Source organism: Mugil cephalus, chromosome 21 (assembly GCF_022458985.1).
Source record: "Mugil cephalus isolate CIBA_MC_2020 chromosome 21, CIBA_Mcephalus_1.1, whole genome shotgun sequence".
Lineage (NCBI taxonomy): Eukaryota > Metazoa > Chordata > Actinopteri > Mugiliformes > Mugilidae > Mugil > Mugil cephalus.
Genome location: NC_061790.1, coordinates 9,064,630 through 9,084,970, shown reverse-complemented (window position 1 = coordinate 9,084,970; position 20,341 = coordinate 9,064,630). Strand labels below are relative to the sequence as shown.

The 20,341-nt window shown below is 41.4% G+C and overlaps 1 protein-coding gene across 1 annotated transcript in view; it reads left to right on the top strand.

Moving 5' to 3' along the window:
• fig4a (FIG4 phosphoinositide 5-phosphatase a) overlaps positions 1-20,341 on the top strand; it is a 48,652-nt gene that overhangs the window by 2,856 nt on the left and 25,455 nt on the right. Inside the window, exons 4-14 of the mRNA XM_047573695.1 lie at positions 516-639; positions 4,505-4,661; positions 4,995-5,045; positions 6,480-6,643; positions 7,883-8,011; positions 9,505-9,605; positions 10,263-10,425; positions 14,111-14,208; positions 16,507-16,640; positions 17,133-17,249; positions 19,760-19,805. Of these exons, the coding sequence (XP_047429651.1) occupies positions 516-639; positions 4,505-4,661; positions 4,995-5,045; positions 6,480-6,643; positions 7,883-8,011; positions 9,505-9,605; positions 10,263-10,425; positions 14,111-14,208; positions 16,507-16,640; positions 17,133-17,249; positions 19,760-19,805 (1,284 nt within the window). The remainder of the gene's footprint in view (positions 1-515; positions 640-4,504; positions 4,662-4,994; positions 5,046-6,479; positions 6,644-7,882; positions 8,012-9,504; positions 9,606-10,262; positions 10,426-14,110; positions 14,209-16,506; positions 16,641-17,132; positions 17,250-19,759; positions 19,806-20,341) is intronic.

Below are 20,341 nucleotides of genomic sequence, written 5' to 3'. Positions count from 1 at the left end.
CTGGAGAACGTGATGACGTGGATAAGAGGCGGGGAGTCAAAACTATGAGTCTCCCACCTTTTACCATGTTTCAGCTCACATGTGAGGAATGCTCAGACACTCAAAAGAATAAATAGTTATATAAGCTGTTATAGTTATATGTTATAGTTAAGTTATATAGAAAAAGGAAGACAAAAACTCTTGCCTATACATCTTCGCATGTACTGCTTTGTACATTTCACTGTTAGATGTGAAATTTACCATGTGGTCAGCCATACAAAGCTTTCTTCATTTCATACAAAAAAATGCATAAAGAACGGTATTACAGAAACACTTTTGGATAACAGCTAATCTATTTTCGGCTTTAATTGCCTCACTGAAGATCAATGTAAACACTTTGTGAAAAGTTTTCGACCATTGATTAAACAGGGCCTGTTATTCATTTACCTGATGCTGCACAGAAAAGACTTGCAGTCTAACTGAATTAGGTTATTACTCCTCCACAAAACCTCAACTTTTTTTTTTCTTCTTTGTAGCATGTGTATAACCAGCAGGAGGTGCGGGAGTTGCTGGGCCGCCTGGATCTGGGCAACCGCACAAAGATTGGCCAAAAGGGTTCCTCTGGCCTCTCCAGGGCTGTCTCAGCCTTTGGCATTGTGGGTGAGTATATAGTCCCTCCTCCTTCCTCACTGCTATAGCAACAGTCATTGCTGCGCATAATGATGGCATCATCATCTTCAAAGAATTTCTTTACAGGTGCATGTGTTGGCCTGGATTTGCCTTTTTATTGTGAAGGATGGAAAAGCATTAAACAGACACATGGCAGGATAATACAGTTAACTAAAGTATAGCCCTGTTACCACATGTCTAGTACTGCTTGCGAGCCCTTAATCGGGGGTGTATTCAGAAGCAGTGATAAGCTCTCCACTTTTCTGACGCATTCTTTTTGTTGGAATCAGGTTGAAAACGAGCAGCATTGTTTGAGAGCGTCGGCAGTAACTATTGTAGTGCATACACGTGCTCCTCGGATGGTCACATTTATGGGGTCAGGGAGCCATTTTACTGGCTTTTCCAGGTAGTGTGTTTTAAAGATACAATGATGAATACGTTGGACTTTATTTTCCTGGTTTGGCATGAATGGACAATTGTAAAATACATAACATTTTTAAGGGGAACTGTTTATATCGTACGTCTTCAACAGGGGGTCTGTGGAGGTACTGTAAGCTCTTTGGTTGATTAGATATTTTTGTATATATTTTTAAATTTTCCCCACAACTTTAAATGTCTTTAAATAATACACATTGACATGAATCCAAAATATTTTCGTAAAGGGATAAATGGAGGCAGAAGACGTTATCTTTCAGTCAACACTTCACTCGTTTGGCGATACGGGAGCCGCCTCAAGGTGCGCCACACTAGACCTGTCAATCTGAGCCTCCTGTACACAGTAGGCCCCGCCCCTGTCGCTGCTGAGCCAATCAGGCATACTGCAATATTAGCAGAAGAGAAACAAATAAAAAAATGAACCTGTGCCTTATTTGAATAGCTTAATATTGAAATCAGAATGATGATAATGCTGTTTATGTATAATTTTCACAAGGCTGAGTTTAATAAAGAACACATATAGAAGGTAGGGGGTCCGTACTTACAGTAATCTCTTCATCATTGAAAACCCCTGGTTTATATTATTAACTTACATAATTTACGTAAAGTGTATATTGATCTCTTCAGTGTTACTGAAATATGTTTATACTATATCTCACTTCATTATGCTTAAAGTTAATCAGTCATTGACATTTTTATGAAGGTTGATGAAAACATAAAAAAAAAAACAACAAGGCAAAAAAACTTTCAGCTTTTTCAATGAGTGTTCCACATTGGGCTTGATTCACAGCTCTCTTCTGTCCCTGTCTTTCAGACTTTGCCCCACTGACCTAACTCGAAAGCACGGTAACAAAATAATAATCACAAAAAAAAAAGCTTTTATAGTGTCACTTTTCAGGCCTTTTGTTGATTGTGGAACACAGGTCACTCATCATTTTCTCTGGTGACTACTGTTCTGTTTGTCTGCTCCACAAATCCAAGGCGATTCTTTGTCACAAAACAGTTGTGTAAATGATGACATAACTCGTGTATACATTATTCACTCTCTGGAGATATTGGAGTGACAGCAGTGTTCGTCTCATATGTAGGACGCTGACCTACATTTAGCGTTACACAAGTTCTAGTGGACGCGTTGGAAAGAAGCTGAATTGATCCCAAACCCTTCATTATCAATCACAGATAACAAGCCTGTTGCTGTCGGTGATTGTCTGTAATCAAAAACAAGTCGCTAATTATATATCATTTGTCTTACTGTCTTGCGCACATTTTATTTTTGTGGACCATTACGTGAAGTGCTCATCAAGATGTCTCCTGTTATCAGCATAAATGTGCTGTTCACTAATCTAATCACGTGTATTTCATCAGTGAATGTAGGACACTGAGCTACAATGCTTGCACTTGCTCTGGAGGGGTTTCGGGATACTCTAAAGCATCTTGTGACAATTTTTAATATTATTGACAGTATATAAATGTAATTTATAAAGCATTTTTATCATACAAAGACCCAGAGTGAACACCAGGAAGACATTGTGGTGCTAGGCTACTAGCGATGGCTAACCATCGACTAGCACCAGTAACCATTGAATAAAGGGTGCAGCCTTTCACGATGCGGTCACAATACCTTTGTGTAGTTCATATCAAAGATTGAATTTGAGAATTGCCTTAACAGAAAAATCACATTTACAAAAACACTTTTACCACTAATAGTCACATCACGAAGTTTCCCATGTCGCGAAGTACTTGGCTACATAGACCAAGCCAGACCAAGTAAACATGTTAGCAACTGTGATGTTTTGCGGGAATCAAATATTTGACCTAACAATATCAAATATATTATTATACATATAATACACATTATTATAGTATCTTTCCACATTCATGTTTGTACCATACGTCCTTTAGTCGTTGGAGAGATATTTCACCCAAAACCTGTAATGTGTACTTCATGCTAGCACTAGAAGGAAAAGTAAAACGCTCATTTAGGATATAAGGGTTCATAAAATCTGTTGAACAGTTGAGAGCCAAACTGTTGGGCCAACCGGTTGAATCCTATTGCCATCCACTAACAAGGCTACAAATAAATGAAATTTTCATCGTGTAGGGAAGATACTAACACTGGCACGGCTCTCTCTGTGTCTTGCGGCAACGTGTCTCAGATCAAATTTAGTCACGCACCATTTTAAATAAAGCGCTACGATAGCATACTTTTAAGGTTTAATTTCGTGTCCTTTTCAGGCCACAGACGTGTCGGTCGCGCTGACACAGACAGCTTCTGGCTCTGACGTCTGCCTTGGTAAATTACTTGCTTTTTTTTTTTTTCCCACGGGGAATAAAAGCATGATCCGGCCGTGTAGGGTACAGTGTATCATGAGAGAGCCGTCGCCTGGCACCTTTCTTATTACATTATATAATGAGTAGGATTATTGTAAGTATATTTTTATTCACTTTCATTTGCAGATTTTGTCAGTCTGACCTGTTTCTTGAGGGAAGAAACGACGTAGCGTCAGCCTGCAAAACCTCAGATGGGAAAAAATGAATAAATAAATAAAAGTGATGACGTTGAAGTGTAGTTTAGTACAATTCAAGACTGTAGCTCAGACAGAATAACTGCCCTTGCTTTAAATTGTTCAGGTGAATGATGATGAATGAATTAGATACTCACATGGCGAATAGTTAAACAGGATCTTGGTAGAGTAGATAGACTAGTAGTGCAAATGTCTAAATTTATCCAATGTAAATATATAGTAGCCTACAAAGGGAGTATCAGTATCTTACAGAATTATTATATGATGCTTCTTTTAGCAGAGGAGCTACCTCATTTTAAATGTTAGCTCTTGTTTTAGGCCTTTTTCTCAACTTAAGATTCATCTTCTTACAGACACTGATCAGGCATAACATTATAACCACTGACAGGCGACGTAAATAACTTGTGACAATACAATGGTTCTTCTGGGAAACATTGACATGACATTCATCTGTAGGGATGTTAGTTAGACATGTACCAACCACCTTGACCAGACCAGGCACCCCCACCCCACAGCAATGACACCCCTTGATGGCACAAACCCACACTCAAAATGGTTTTAGGAACAACTGAAAACACATCACAAGGTGTTGACCTGGTCTCCAAATTCACTAGATCCAAAACTGATCAAACATCCGTTAGATGATCCACAGAGGTCCCTTCCTTCAAACTGAGACCCCCCCACCAACAACATCCTGTTTCCAGACACCACAGGACACCCTCAGAAGGCCCATGCCCATTTTCTGATGAGTCACATCTGTTTTGGAGGCACAACTTTGAATATACGAGGAGGAAACATGCTGACCGTGAGATGTCGGCTGTTCAATCCCCGTCAGTGGTGTCACATGAATAAGTCAGAATATGCGAGTTGTAAACAGTTTGTTTCTTTCTCGGCAGGATTTGTACGTTTCCTCGAAGGGTACTATATTGTGTTGATCACAAAACGCAGAAAGATGGCTGACATCGGTGGCCACTCCATCTACAAGATAGAAGACACCACCATGATCTACATTCCCAACGACTCGGTCAGAGTTACACACCCCGATGAAGCGAGGTAGTGTCTTATTCTCTCCCTGATCACCCCTTTCCTTTCCTTTCCTTTCCTCTGCTGTCATGTAAGGCCTTGAGGAATCTGACCGCAGTTGAAGCTGCACTCTATGTTCACCGAACATTTCCTTTCAAACGTGAATTTTGAGACCATACTATTCTCTCTTTCAAGTGCAAGCGTACACTAGACACCCTTGTATGTCTATTTCTAGTGTGACTGACGGTGTGATTCAAATGATCGTGTCTCACTGACGTCTCATGTTGAAGATCAAAATCTCGGAAGCAGCCTGAAATGTTTTTATACAGCCTGCAACCTTTTAACCAACTTTTCCTCTTGCAGATATGTGCGGATATTTCAGAATGTGGATCTCTCGAGCAACTTCTACTTCAGGTAAGACACGCTCGCCTCAGTTCTCAGTAACGCAAGGATCCAATGGTTTGTGTTGTACCAATCACTTGCCAGTTCACAAGGTACACGAGTGAAAACAAATCCGTTCTAATATAACAACACTGCAGTAAATCATAGCTTTATGGCTGTTATAATGTTCATATTATGTTGAAACAGCGTAAGAAAGGTGGTAAATCAGCTGCACCGTCCTGTTAGAGGATGCTCTTTGTGGCTTCTGTTAAACTGGATTGAAATAAACACAGAAGTGTTTCTGGTTCTGAAATGCATTAAAGTCAGCACAACACAGTACAATTCAATAGTACCATAAACCACAGCCTCCAAAATGAAAAAACAAACAAACAAACAAACGGTTGAATAGACATCTTTCTTTTTTAATTCAATCAAATGTTGCATGCAGCAACCTTCATGAAGATAATATTTAGTGCAGTGCCTTATATTAGAATACACTCATTTTCGCTACCGTACATAATGATATGTCTAGTGAGTGCACATGAATGTATTTGCAGCCCTGAGAATTGTCCATATTTCTGCATAAAAATTACTAGAAAACATCACGCAAGTCGTGCAAGTAGACAAACCCAATCAAACGCAGAAATATTACACTTTTGGACTTGTTTATTTGGGAAAATGAAACATCTTTGTACCCTGTGTACAGTAACAACAGCAACTAAACATTTCTGGTAACTGCTGATCTGTGGCTTGAGTCTCAAATGTTTGACTAATTTTTCACGTAGAAAATTCAGGATACAGATATTTTTAACTTCACAAAGGACGTTGCGTTTATTCCTCGATCATTTACTTCTTATAGAGATACTGCCTCTAATGAATGTGGTGGTGGATCTGATGTTCATGCTGCTGTATCAGCTCTGATACGCATAATTCTTCGTCTGCTTTCAAACAACCTGTCACATCAATAGAACAAATTGCACATGTGCGCGTGTGTCCGTCCTGTTCATAAAACTGATCTGAAGACACCTTGCAACACAAGGCTGAGTGCGCGTTATGACGTCCATCATCTGATCTGACCTTCTGTTTTTCCCTATTCTTTCTTGGATAAATGTCCTCTTGGTTGTCACGAGAAGTCGGCACACGGCTGAACAATTTTAGCAAATGTCTGTGTTACTCCTATGAACGTTCTTGCAGAGTTTCTGATGTATAAAATACAAAATGGGAAAACATACTCTTTGCTATGACAATAACATATCTTCTAGGTTTTTCTTGCATGTGTCCTGCTTAGAAAGGCCTCTTCAGTTTGACAACAGTTGACAGTTTTCTGTGACAACAGTCCTACATGCAGAAATACAATTGATCTGATCTATTTTTGTAGTTTTTTTTTTTTTTTTCCATTTCTTGGATGCATTATAGGGCAGTACAGCCTGTACCTGATTCAAATGACATTGCCTTGGTACCCTGCAGCTACAGCTATGACCTGAGCCACTCGCTGCAGTACAACCTGACTTTGCTGCAGAGACCTTACGAACCGTGGATGACAGCGGCTTCCACTGCTCGGGAAAAGGTCCAAACGCAGAGCAAGCAGGACAGCTTTGACATATTTGAGGATGAAGGTTTGCCCACGCAAGGTGAGTGGAAGTTAATCAGTATCGCTTTCACGCCTTCTGGTGAAACCATTGACGGGAGAAGATCTCGGCAAACAGCTCTGCGGGAGCCCCAGACTCGACTTTAAATAGGGTGGTGACGGCGGTGGCGAGATGAGCGGCAATGATGAGGGCCAATTTCACAAGAACAGAGAGACACAATAGCTATCTAGAAACCCGGGCGCGGATTACATAGAGCAGAAGCCGAATCAGAGAGAACAGACTGAAAGTCACAGATATTACTGAAGACCACTAAACTTTCTGTAGAGGTAGTTTTTGCAAAATAGTTCCTTCCAGAGACAGACAGCCCTCACTATGTAATCAGTGATGCATCTGACTGCTCATGTAACAGTTAGGTAATAATGATTTCTCTTTTGCTTCTTGCCTGTCTGTTTTTATATTATTTTATTTTATTTTACTTTTACTCAACCAGGTGTTTGGCAAGTACTGAGATCTACTAATGTGGTTATCCGTGGGGACTTGAGCGACTTTCTTTTCCTCTCCATCATGAATGGATTTACTTTTGTCCTCGTTTAGCATTTACAGCATGTGAAACATCTGACTGGATTATTGAGATTCCAGCTCATCGGTGTGGGGATTTTGCAGTTACAAATCACAGCAAGGGCAAAATCTGTCTTCTTTTATTATAAGCATGGCTACATGCGTCCTGAGATATATTTTGCTCGACTTAGAAGAGAACGTGTACAAGCATCATCGTGATGTAAAAAGAAAACCAAAATGGACAAAACTGGAAGCAAAGGTCAAATCCACAGATGCACTTCAAAGATGCCTGAAGAGTCAGAGAAACCTTTGACTTACATTGAATTTTAAAAAGTTTGCACAGAGACAAAATGCTAACTGTATTAACGTGACATATAAAGCCGGGGGGAAGGAGGAAAGTTGATGTTCTTGCTTTGTATAATCTTCAATGATCTGTCCCACTGCACGTCTGCTTTCACTTTGCTGAATCCATTGAAAAATAATTTTAAGTGCCCTTGGCTTCCATCTTTTCATGTAGTACAACTAGTGCAAGCGGTTCAATTTCAAGTGTTTCTAAACATGCTCTTGTTTCCATGATCTGGGTCACCTCAACTAATCTTTATTTATCTTTTCTTTTTTTTTTTTGTTTTCCATTTGCCTCTTTCCAACTGATAATTTGGACTCATCCCAGCGCAGTAAAATGATTCAGAGGTTTTACGTGTTCCTGTTTTTCTTCTGCCACAGTGGTTTATGGCCTCCAGAACGAGCCGTACTACAAGTACGTGTGGAACGGGAAGCTCCTGGAGCGAGTCAAGGACATAGTGCATCATGACTGGCTCATGTATATAATCCACGGCTTTTGTGGCCAGTCTAGTATCCTTTGAGCATCAATTGTGTTTGAGCATTATATAACTGTTGCTTTTATTCTGGAACATGTAATTTTTTATTTATTTATTTTTTATTTTTTTCCCTTATTGACACGATCGATGTACTGCTATGCTGAGGAAAGCATGTACCTTAAAAGCATACGTACCTTGTTCAGACTTGTCTGCTTCCGTCACCGTTCGTCGGTGTGAATAATCGAATAGATGTCACATTTCTGTCCCACACACTTTCGTCCTTTGTTGACATTCCCAGTCTCACAGCATCCCTCGTTAAACTGCACTCAGCCTCCATCACGGCACGTGGATCACGAAGTGAGCAAGAGTGTGTGATTAACTGCAAACCTCCAGAAGCAATTTGTGTTTGTTTAGAGAACTTCAGCAAATAAGTGCGAAGGCATTAAGCAGTGATTATCAGCTGTGAAAACTCTGTCACATGCATAATCCCTCCATCTGTTGTCTGCTGGGGAAAAGTGCATATTTTATCACGTGAGCTACAGGACGAGCCCAGTGTTTGGTATGCATAAATGCATTTTTTTTTTTTTGCCCTTTAGTTCCGTGCTAGCGTTTATTTTGATGTTTTGACTGCATACCAGCGAATTGCCTCTGCATTCATCATTTCCACTGGATTGCTGAAAAGCTTTTGTTACGTTGATGCATGGCCACTGCTGCAGAGGTGCTTTGGGGCTGACGAGAGCCGACTAAATAGTCTAATTTATGAGGGTGAAAGTCTGCCCAAGGCTCACGTTTCAGTTTCCAGTCATTTACCATCACGTCTCCTTCGCACAAAAACAAAGGAAAAAACAGCGAGCAGTGTCAATTAAGGTGCTTTACAGCTATTCTGTCGGGAAAAGTTCCACTTTTTAAGTATTCATTTATTTTCAGTGAACTTACGTTTGGACTCGAGCTCTTTGGGTTTTGGTCTTTGAGGATTTACAGGAAAAAAAAAACAAACAAAGCATCTGTTTTATCAGGCAACGTGCTGCCAAAGTGACAGTATGTGTGGGCGGTTTGTGTTTCCACAATACCTGGAACAGTTTGGCCCCTTATTGCAGCGTTGAGTGTTTTTTTTTTTTTTTTTTTTTTTTTTTTAGAGAGAATGAAAAGGATGATGGTTGTTCCTTGGAAACAATTTGGAAAAGAGCAGGTGCTTAAAACACACACAGACACACAAAAAAAAACTAAATAAAAACACTTGATTGTTTGACTCATCATCCGAAGGCTTTGGTGACACCTAAAATATGACCAGTTGTTTCTTTGAGAACTCTAAACAAGCACGTGCAGTCGTCTTAAAAAGAATATTTTTTTACCTTTTGCCAAGCAAAGGTGTAGAGTGTAAACACTTTAATGCACAGAAGCAAATTTGAGAGCATGTGTAGAAGCACAAAAGTGAGAAGTTCACATTTTTGTTTTGCACAGACGATGTGGAATGCTTTAAGTGTCTGTTATTATTATTATTATTCCTCCTTCACCCGCCAACCACAGAGCTCCTGATCTACGGCCGACCGGTTCACATCACCCTCATCGCCAGGCGCTCCAGCAAATTTGCCGGCACCCGCTTCCTCAAAAGAGGAGCCAACTGCGAGGTACAGCAGTTGCCGAGGCAACGGGGAAAGAATAGATAGTGGAGGCAGGGCTGAGGGACCGCCAGGATGATTGCGATGACTCAGGTTGATCGAGGGGAGCGGGGTTAATTTGACCCACTGTCTTTTTCTTGAGTATGCACGAGTGTCTGTGTGGGTGTGTGGTGGGAGGAACAACGAGGAACTTTAAGAGCAAAGACATTTTTTCTTTTTTTTTATTGTCTGGATTGCGGTACAGCAATCAGTAGCAAATCGGAACATGACTTCACTGTGAATAAAGCACAATATTTAGGCTATTTTAAAACCTAAAGTAGTAGTCACTCACATTATCTTCACTAGTTTCAGACTCTGTGTGGGGTATTTAATGAGCTGCTCTTCACAGACAAAAACTTTCTTGAGCTTTCAATAGACCCACGTGAACTTTGGCATCATCTTCTTTTTGAAATTGTAGATAATTAAATTAGATATTCTCTTCCGTGCTGACTTTATCTGCTTAAGAACATAATGTCACATGATCAGAAACTGTCTTTTAAGTCCGTTGAGGACTATTTCACTGGGTTCTCATCCATGTTGGCTTCAGAGCAGTTTTTCCAAACTTTGTTCCTTATTTTTTGTTAGTTTTTCTGTTCTGTTATTTATTTATTTATTTATTTCTTCCAGGGAGACGTGGCTAACGAGGTAGAGACCGAACAGATCGTCCACGATGCCTCGGTGATGTCCTTCACAGCAGGAAGCTACTCCTCATACGTCCAGGTGCGCGGTTCGGTCCCGCTCTACTGGTCTCAGGACATCTCCACCATGATGCCAAAGCCCCCGATACGATGTAAGACTTCAGTTTTTGCTGTGTCCCCAACCTTCTTTGTTGTAGCGGAAATATTTGGCTGAGACATCTAACATCATGCGGTTTCACTCTATATTATCTATTATCTTTTTGAAGCTCTGGGTGCCAAGGGGGGAGATTTTTCCATATTATTCACAGACAGAGGACCAGAAATAACCTCTTTGCGACAAACCGAGGATGTAATTGGAAAAAAACGCATTAAAATAAGAGTGGCTTTATTCTGTTCTTTGCCACCAGTCTTTTGAACCACTGCCACAAAGATAAAACATATTTAAAAAGGAGGCAGGTCAAATCAGGACGGCGCCCTCCTGGTTTTCATCTTTGTGTCCATTCTCCCATCTCATTATGAGCGGGATAAACACAGAAAACTGGGGCCTGTGGGTGGTGATCAGGTCCCTGGGACTCAAGGCACTGAAGGCTGCTGTGTGTGTGTGTGTGTGTGTGTGTGTGTGTGTGTGTGTGTGTGTGTGTGTGTGTGTGTGTGTGTGTGTGTGTGTGTGTGTGTGTGCGCGCACAGGAATACACTTCTGCTTGCATGTGTACAATGCCTGTATTAAATCATAATCTTTTTTTTTTCCCTCTGGTTTGCCCTTTAATTCATCCTGAGATGACATTTACCTGTGTGAGATAAAGACACTGAGCACGTCCCTAAGATTCCCTCCATGTACTGTATCGGCTTACCTCATCGTCCTGCTCCCACTTTGATCCTTAAAGACAATCCTTATCTGACATTTCCCCAAATGTTGCCCAGACTCACTTTGTGTGTTCACATGTAGCTTGAGATGGTTTGTTCTTAATATTGCCTTGCTTTCCCTTCTAGATGAATTCTGATTTGCCATTAACCACCACATATTTCATCAGATGAAGAAAGAAAAGAAAAGATACAGACTTTAATGTTCAGCAGTTTAATGATGTTCTGCTACAGGTGTCAACATGTCCATATCTGTTATTAGTCGCTTCACTCAGAGTAGATCACATATCACAGACATACACCAGGAAGATACACTGATTAGGCATAAAATTATGATATTGGATGCAATATATTGTTTAGGTCTCACTTGCTCCTCAAAGGGTGTCCTGTGGTGACTGGCAAGATAAGCTAAGCTAAAGCTTTATTCTCTCCCCCAGATGGTGAGACAGGCTCAACAGGCACATACACTTCACGAGAAAAAAAATGAACAGATACACGTCCAAAAACCAGCAACAAACTCTATGGCCTGTTTAATGTTGTTCAGAGTGGTTATGGCGGAAAGAACAAAAGATCTCCTAGGTTTTTATGCCTGATTGCTGCCACACCTGTTCTCAATCAAGAACTCACTTAAATAGGACCTGCCTGACGAAGTGACGTAGATTCTCAAAAGCTCGACATCATGCCGAGGTCCAAAGAAAGTCAGGAACAAATGAGAACGAAAGTAATTGAGATTAATCAGTCTGGAAAAGGTGAAAACATGGAACAGTGGTGAACCTTCCCAGGAGTGGCCGGCCAATCAAAGTTACCCCAAGAGAGCAGCAGTGACTCATCCGAGAGGTCACAAAAGAAAGAACTGCAGGCCTCACTTGGCTCAGTTAAGGTCAGTTTTCATGACTCCACCATAAGAAAGAGTCTAAATGACATAAAAAAAAGCATAAAGGCTCATTTCAGTTTTGCCCGAAGACTTTAAAATACTCTGTGGACTGATAAAACAAAAGTTTAACTTTATGGAAGGTGTGTGTCCCGTTACATCTGGTGTTAAAGTAACACTGCATTTCAGAAAAAGAACATCACTGCACTGGTGGTGGTGGTGGTGGTGGTGGTAGTGTGATGGCCTGGGGCCGTTTTGCTGCTTCAGGACCTGGAAGACTTGCTGTGGATCCATGAATTCTGCTGCCTACCAAGAATCCCGAAGGAACTTGGGTTCTGCAGCAGGACAATGAACCGACAATGATCCAAAACACACCAGCAAGTCCACCTCTAAATGGCTGAAGAAAACCAAAATGAAGAGTTTGGAGTGGCCTAGTCAAAGTCCTCACCTGGATCCTATTCAGATGATGTGGTGTGACCTCAAAAAGGCGGTTCATACTGGAAAACCTTCAAATGTGACTGAATTACTTACTTCAAATACTTCAAAGATGAGTGGGCCAGACTTCCCTCCACAGCGCTGTAAAAGAGTCATTGCAAGTTATCGCAAACACTTGATTGCGTTTGTTGCTGCTAAGGGTGGCCCAGCCAGTTATTGGGTTTAGGGGGCAATCGCTTTTTCACACAGGACCATGTAACTTTGGATTTTGTTGAAAACCTCCATTTGAAAAATTGCATTTTGCGTTTACTTTTGTTACCTTTGACGAATATTTAAATTTGTTTGTGGTCTGTGGTCTGAAACATTTAAGTGTGACAAACGTGCAAAAGAGACCAACACTTTTTCACACCACTGTATGTAGGTCAGTGATGTGGCTCAGTGACAGTTTAATCTCAATGTTTGTGCATGCAGCATTCAGAGTTGTCTATATTACCCCGTGTATCACTCATTGCCTCGTGTCTGTCAAGAGTTATTGTTACATAAGTAGATGTATAATGTGTTTATGACTGCCCCGGAGCAGGCAAATGTCATGGTTGCGAAGGAGACGACCTTAATGGGTCACCATCATCGTCGTTATCAACAACTCCCTCCCAAAGTACATAAAATGTTCCCGTGAACTCTTGGGATGAGCAGGAGTACAGTGGAAATAGAATGATGATAAAATGGTGGTTGAGAGAAAGCGGGAACTGTGAGTGTTTAGATTGTCACCTTTAAGACGCTACGGAGCAAACTGTGTGGGATGAACTGCGGCACAATCTGACCTATTTCCTCCAATCTATTTTCTGGCAGCTTCACTGGTTTCTGTTTGGTGGCAGGCTGCAGGTGTGGGGCTCTGCGTGCGCGGCGCATGGAGGCATTAAATGTGAATTTGAAAAGCAGAGTGGAAACGAACAGAGGCGCGGTGTGGTGTAAGACCTTACAGTCAAGTTTGATACTTAAAAGTAACCTCTTTTAGTGGTGGAAGTTCCATCTTCAACATCCCAAAAAGTGGTCCACATTTGCAGTGACGTACATCATTACTGTTGAAATTACATCCACTCAGTTGGAGTCCACATGTTCACTGTACTGTTAAAGGGAGTACTCGCCATTAGTGTCATTAGTGCGGACAACCTTCAGTGATGAGTCCCTAGCTGAAGTACTGGCTGCACAAAGGAGCATTTCTTTTCAACTAACAATTAACAATAGCAGAAGAATAACTTTGCACAACCTGCATTATCATTAGAAGAGAACACGTAGATTTGTGTGTATAACTCATCTCTGGCCACAGGTTCATCAAGAAATCTCTAGGAGCCAAAACCGCCTTCAAGCTGTTCTAAACGGTTGGTTTCCAATGATTGGAAGGGGCAAGTACTTTTTGAAGGTACTTGGGCTGCAGTTCCTCTGCTGATTTACGTCACCTGCATGTCTTCTGTCCCTTCACGTGATCTCAGTCTGACCCTGTGATGTCGAGAACAGGACTCATTGGGGGATCTGGCCATCTGTTGCTTGGTGTTCTCGTTGTTGAAGATAGAGCTTTATGACTTGGGATTGCTGTCATTGCTGCAGAAGTGGTTTTGTATCACTGGAAGCGCTTAACATTCAAAACCACCTTTGTTTCCGTTTTCTTTCAGTGGACCAAGCCGACCCATACTCCCATATAGCTGCCCTCCATTTTGACCAGATGCTGCAGCGGTTCGGCTCGCCTATCATCATCCTCAACCTGGTCAAGGTGACGTTTTGAGAGGCTCCCTTAAGTTGAGCCGCCGAATCCCCTTTTCCCTGAATAGTGTGTGTGTTGACAACAAACTACGGTAATCCATTTACATTGAACATGCAGCTCACTCCTCCTTGCCGTATTTAATTTGTAACCCTCTTTATATTCCATCTTGTTTATACAATATTAATCCATCCATTTATCTGTTTTTAGCTGCTTACCCACTTATTGGGTTGCGGTTGAATGAGGCTGAGCCTTGTACTCCAGACATCCCTCTCCCTAGCAACGCATTCTCGTTAGGAATCCAGAGGTGTTCCCAGGCCGAATATATAACATTATACAGTATGTATGTGTATGCAATTTAAATGAATCATCGTGAGAAAGGAATCAGGATTTATCATCAGGATAAATGATGAAATGATAGAGAGACAAGAAGAAAATATGTAAAGAAAAACTGCCTCTGAATTTAGAGAACTATCTTTTTAGTGTGTGGTTAGGGTTACCTATATAGAAAGCAAACTGGATTTCAGGTATGTATGGATAAAGTATGTCTTGCCTGTGGAATCTCCTAACAGGTGATTATCTGCAGAAAAAGAGCAGCACGTTTTGGGGCAATTTGACTGGCGCTCGATTGATTGCGGCCATTAATCGTTGGTGTGGAGCCATTACGGCCACGGGAGTGTTTTCCCAGTGGTGGGTGATTACTAGCAGCCGAAATGCTACCTTGAATATCGATCTCCCTCTTGCACGGGGCTGACGCGAAGGGAAACAACAAAAGCACTCGTGGCGTTTTCCATATTGGCCCGTCGCAGCACTAAAATACGAATTTCCTAAAATGCTTACAAAAAATTCACTTTAAGAAATGATTGAATGAGCTATTGCTGAATTTCCCCTTTCATCATCATCATCCCGGTGAGCACCACCATTTCCCCACTTCCTCCCGAGCACGCAGCCGCGCACTCTGCGAGCTCACGTTGTCACTCACAAGGGGAGCTCTGGGTTGAGGGACCAATCGCAGGCCTCGGAGGTCCGCACAAGTTGCGGCCATGTGAAATTTGCTGTGGGGGGAGTGAAGGGAGGGGACCCCCTGCTTCACAGTACGGCCTCGCTGTTACTCCCGAGAGACAGAAGGAGAATTGTCAGTTAACCATAAAACAACAGCGGCCCGTCTCTCCGTGGTTGTGCCTGCCGTCGCCGCGTCTCGCTGTTCTGGGGTCTGTGCGCGGTTTTATGATGGTTCAGTGTGTGTTTCAGAGATTGGAGCGCACATGGCCAAGCATGTGACTGGCTTTTACGACTTCATTGCACAAATGCGGTCCATTTGATTTGAATGTTGAGGATTACTCTCTCAAACCACAAAACACCTGAAATAAAGATGAGAAAGGCAGATACACAAAGATTCACTGTGCGCAGCTATACATTAAAATAATGACAGCCCTCGTTCACCGTCACTTAAAATGTCATTAAGCAGCCCCCTCCTGTACGTTCATTCATGTCTCAGATGTTACCTCGCGTGATCTACAGGTGTACTTTTCCTACAATTACCATGATTATGGCCTTAACGTGGCGTTGGTGCGCTGGTTTTTGCCCGCGGACAGTACATGTGTGCTTTTATATGCATTTCCACGTGTGCCGCACTCGCGGCATCTCGCCTCTGCCTGGAAAGTGTGACCGAGTGAGCGTCTGTGTGTTGCCAGACTGAACGGCACGCTCTGCTGAATGGGTGACGAGACGCGCTGGTAATTTGCCAAATCGCCTCATCCACCGCTGGATGTGTCAGAGGAGACGACGTGAGCCGCTAAATGATGCACCCAGGCCGATTATCACCCACGGTTATCAGCCGCACACACGGAGGAGTATATGCGCAAATGACCTAATGGACAGCATGACTGTGGGTCACTTAGAAAGACAGCGAGGGGCGCTTATTAGCAAAAAAAAATCATTTAGATTTTTTCACTTTCTCATCAGCACACAGTAGAATTTGCTTTGCTTGTATTATTAAAGAAAATCAGCCTGCACTTTCCAAACGTCTTCTTTCAGGTTTCACTGCTATAAAACCCACCTGTCTGCCTTAGTTCCATGTGTTCAGCTCTGCTTAGAATCTGTAAATTGCATCTTGCAGCTTTGTTCTTTGTCCTCCAAGGCCACGGAGAAGAAGGCATGAGGCTGGTAAATGCAACAAAGGGAAAAAAAAAAACGCCCGTCACGTGTCTGACTGCATCCTCAGGGCTCGTTCCATACGTTTAAACAACCTAAGTGTGAGCATGATGCTTTGATGGCGGATTACATGTCCGTCCCTCTGCTGTGCCACAGAAACGGGAAAAAAGGAAACATGAGAAGATTCTGAGTGAAGAGCTGTTTCCAGCTGTGATCAACCTCAATCAGTTCCTCCCTCCGGAACACTGCATCGACTACATCGCCTGGGACATGGCCCGATACACCAAGAGGTTGTAAACTTATACCACTACCAATATAGTAAAGTTTAAGCCTTCTTCTTCTTCTTCTTCTTTTTTTTGATTGATGTTTGTTCGGACTACATTTGTAAATAAGAAACTGTTCTTAACTGCTTGCCTGGGTAAATAAGGGTTAATAAAAAAATAAAATTGGTTTGAAAGAAAAACTGTTAATTAATTGAGGACGTAGAGAAGGAGGAGCCATTTCTGAGTATTTCTGAATGTAAATAGAATATTAATATTTCTGATATATTCTGATTTTAACTCATTAGGATGAGCGTCTCGTCAGTACTTGCAATTCAGACGCTCATCCTCACTGAGATATATATTGCCACAGCTATAATAGTTGTTTCCAGTTAATACCTGGATCCTATCCTAAGTGTGACATTTATGGCAAATGAGCTCTTGTGTTTTTTTTTTTTGTTTTTTTTTTGTTTTTTTTGGCTAAAGGTAAAACAAACTTTCCAATTTCTCTTTCTTTTTCAGCAAGTTGTGCAACGTCCTGGACCGCCTGAGCATGATTGCAGAGAACGTGGTCAAAAGGACTGGTTTCTACATCAACCGCTCCGACTTCTACTGTCACACCATCAGGCCAGATGACAGGTGAGACAGGTTTTTCTGTCCTATATTTTTGTGCTGTCTTAAAAACAGAGGAAGCTCACACTAAGATTCCTCTAATCTGGAAGCCAGTCTGAACTTCCTGTTGTGGGCTCTGTCTGTTTGGAGTTTACAATGCTTTGGCAAAGATCTAGACGTGCTCTGTCAGGAGATGGACGGAAGAGTAACGGCGACATCATCGTTGTGTACGACAAAAATGCTCTGACTGGTTTTCGTGTATTTTTACAGAGGTGTATTTTTCACTGTCGTCCCACAGTGAAATCCAACGGGCATGTAAACCAGACTCATTCATTCTTCAGTAGGAAAAACATTGACAGCAAGTGATTAATTGTGAGAACCTGATCCGACCGTTTCTCTTTCGGTGAAATAAATGCACTCTGACGAGTTCACGGAGACTTAGCGCAAAAGTGGATGTTTTGAAAAGATTAACAAAGCCAGAGTCGCTGTGGTCTCTCAGATGTACTGTCAATAAAGTTGGGTCAAAAACACTTGGGTCACTTCAAAACAAACTTGAACTGAAGAAAAGTTGATTAGATGGATAAAATCTCATTAAGGCTATCAAAATTAACCCATCAATGCGAATTAATCCTTCATCATGATTAATCTGATTAAAAAATTTCAATACAGTTAACCTTTCTACACAGCAGACAACACATTTTAGGCAGTTTGTTCAAACAGAGTTACTGTTGCGCAATTTTTAGCCATTACATTGGTATTTTTTTTATTGATATTCTAACATTAAGTCAAAAATTTACTTAGGCAATTATGCTGTTAGGCCAACAATATTGTACATACTAGAGCAATATTGTACATACATACTACTCTAGTAGAGCATACTAGAGTATTGTACAAACTAATAGGGATTACAGGGATTAGGGATAGTAAGTATGGGTAATACATATAATGGAAAAATAAAAAAAAATATTTATATATATATATATAAAATAAGGTGCTTAATGGAAAAAAAACCTTTGAGGATTGTCCACAGGCTGCTTGTTGATAGAAGTTTACACTAGCGCTGTAATAGAAGGCAGCCATGTGCTGGACGACACCACCACATTTTCACACCACTGTATTCATGCACATTTAGAATATCGACGCTGCTTTATTTTGAAAGTCTCCAGATATTCATTCCTAATGGAAATTATGCCCGATGGCAGCCGTGTCGCAGAGAGGTTTCCGCTAACGAGCTGAGTAGATTGCCGTCCATGCTCCTAGAGCCCATTTTTTCCGTAGTCTGCATGTTTTAATCACTTTCATCCAACATTACCATTACGTTACATAACCCAGCGATACGCCACGGCCGATATTTATTACCCTTTACTTTGCATTACACAACGCCGCCTCGCTTGTTGAACGCACTCCTGCGCGCAGCCCCAGACTCGCATGTACACACACAAACACAGCCTTCATAATCATCCATATAGAAAGGACTAATTATGGCACCTGGAGCCTTTATGTCGCGCAATAAAGTAGCTCACGAATAATGAAGATGATTAGATTTGCCAACACTGTCTCGTCCTCACAATTATATTCTGTATGTCGGCTCATCCGCACTCGATACTCCTAATCTCAGCCGGATCATTGAGTTCATGCAGCGATGAGATGCACCCACTCCTCTGTACATGTTTGTTTTCAGTTTCCCTTGTACAATACAGAGGCAGTTTTTCTTCAGGGTGATTTTCCAAGAGAGTACTTGGAGAAAGTGTTGAATTAGAGCAGTGGACTGAATTGGTGCAAAATAATAATAATAATAATAGTAATAATAAATTAAAGTATCTTGGATTTTAAAACCAAAAACATTAAAGAATTTACCATGCTTTTAGTAAGGAACATGAGTAAAAATGTTAAATATCAAGGGCTAGGCTACAAGGCTACAACCAGCAGCTGGTTAGATTGGGACCAGGCAGAAAACAGCCGACCAGGCTCAGTGCAATGGTTATAAAATTCACCAGCTACTTCATTAATGACTAAACCCAACACCAAAATAATCTCTTCTCATCTTTTGTAGTTGCTTGTTCCCTCTTTGTAATGAGAAGACTCTGCTGTGTCACCAGCTAACTGAGATTAAATCGATTTTACAGAATTTCTGTGTGCCTGGTACACAATAAGGAACTACCCAGAATAACACATTACAAATATATCCCTGTGAAATAAAAGCAGTGCAGTAAAATGTCAGAGTCAGGGAGTGCAGGGCTAAGCAGCAGCTTTTACAGACGTCTTACATAGGCGCAGAGAGAGCTGCAGCTCCTCACATGGTCAGGAAGGCTTTTCCTTTGATTTGAGGCTCTTATAGGACACTGATTGACCAAATTCGGTACAGAAAAATGGCCTGACTTCCAGTTTGCCTTTTCTATCTGCTTAATGACTCCTTCTGAGCTTGTGGTTTGTTGCGTTAAGGTGCTGCGTCTGTGTCCGTTCCATTATCATCAGCCTTGAAACTATGCCTATATCTGGTTATATCATTTTACCTGTATGTCTTTTCTTTTTTACAGATGGGAAGCCGTAGGTGGACACGTGACATTCAGTGGACGAGTGCAGGTATATGGCTGTTGATGATGTTGTTTTTTTGAGGTAATGTGTGACAGCTTTTGTACAGCTGTGGGGTAAATAATAACTGGGTGAAGTGTTTATCAGCTTAGTCATCCAAGGCAGTAAACCCGCTAATCATTTCGGGGCATTGATATTTCTAGGTCGTGAAAACAACTTTTGCCTAGTTTTATTTAAAAGATGCTTGAAAATTATCGCTATTGCTGAGGAAACTAGGCCATAACATTTACCGTGGGAGCATTTTACAATTTTTCATGGAAAACTTATCACACAGTCCCCATCTTATTTACACAACATTGACAAATGTTTTCGCTCACTTGCATTTACACGCATATGAACTTAAGTGAATCCATAGGGTTTCAGTATGATGTCGGCCCACCTCTTTGCAGCTATAGCAGCTTCAACTCTTCCAGGAAGGCACTCCTTTAGGAGTGTGTTTCTGATGTTGGATGAGAAGGTCTGGCTTGCAGCTAATTCATCCCAACCTTGTTCCATCGGGTTGAGGCCAAGGTTCTGTGCAGGGTGGT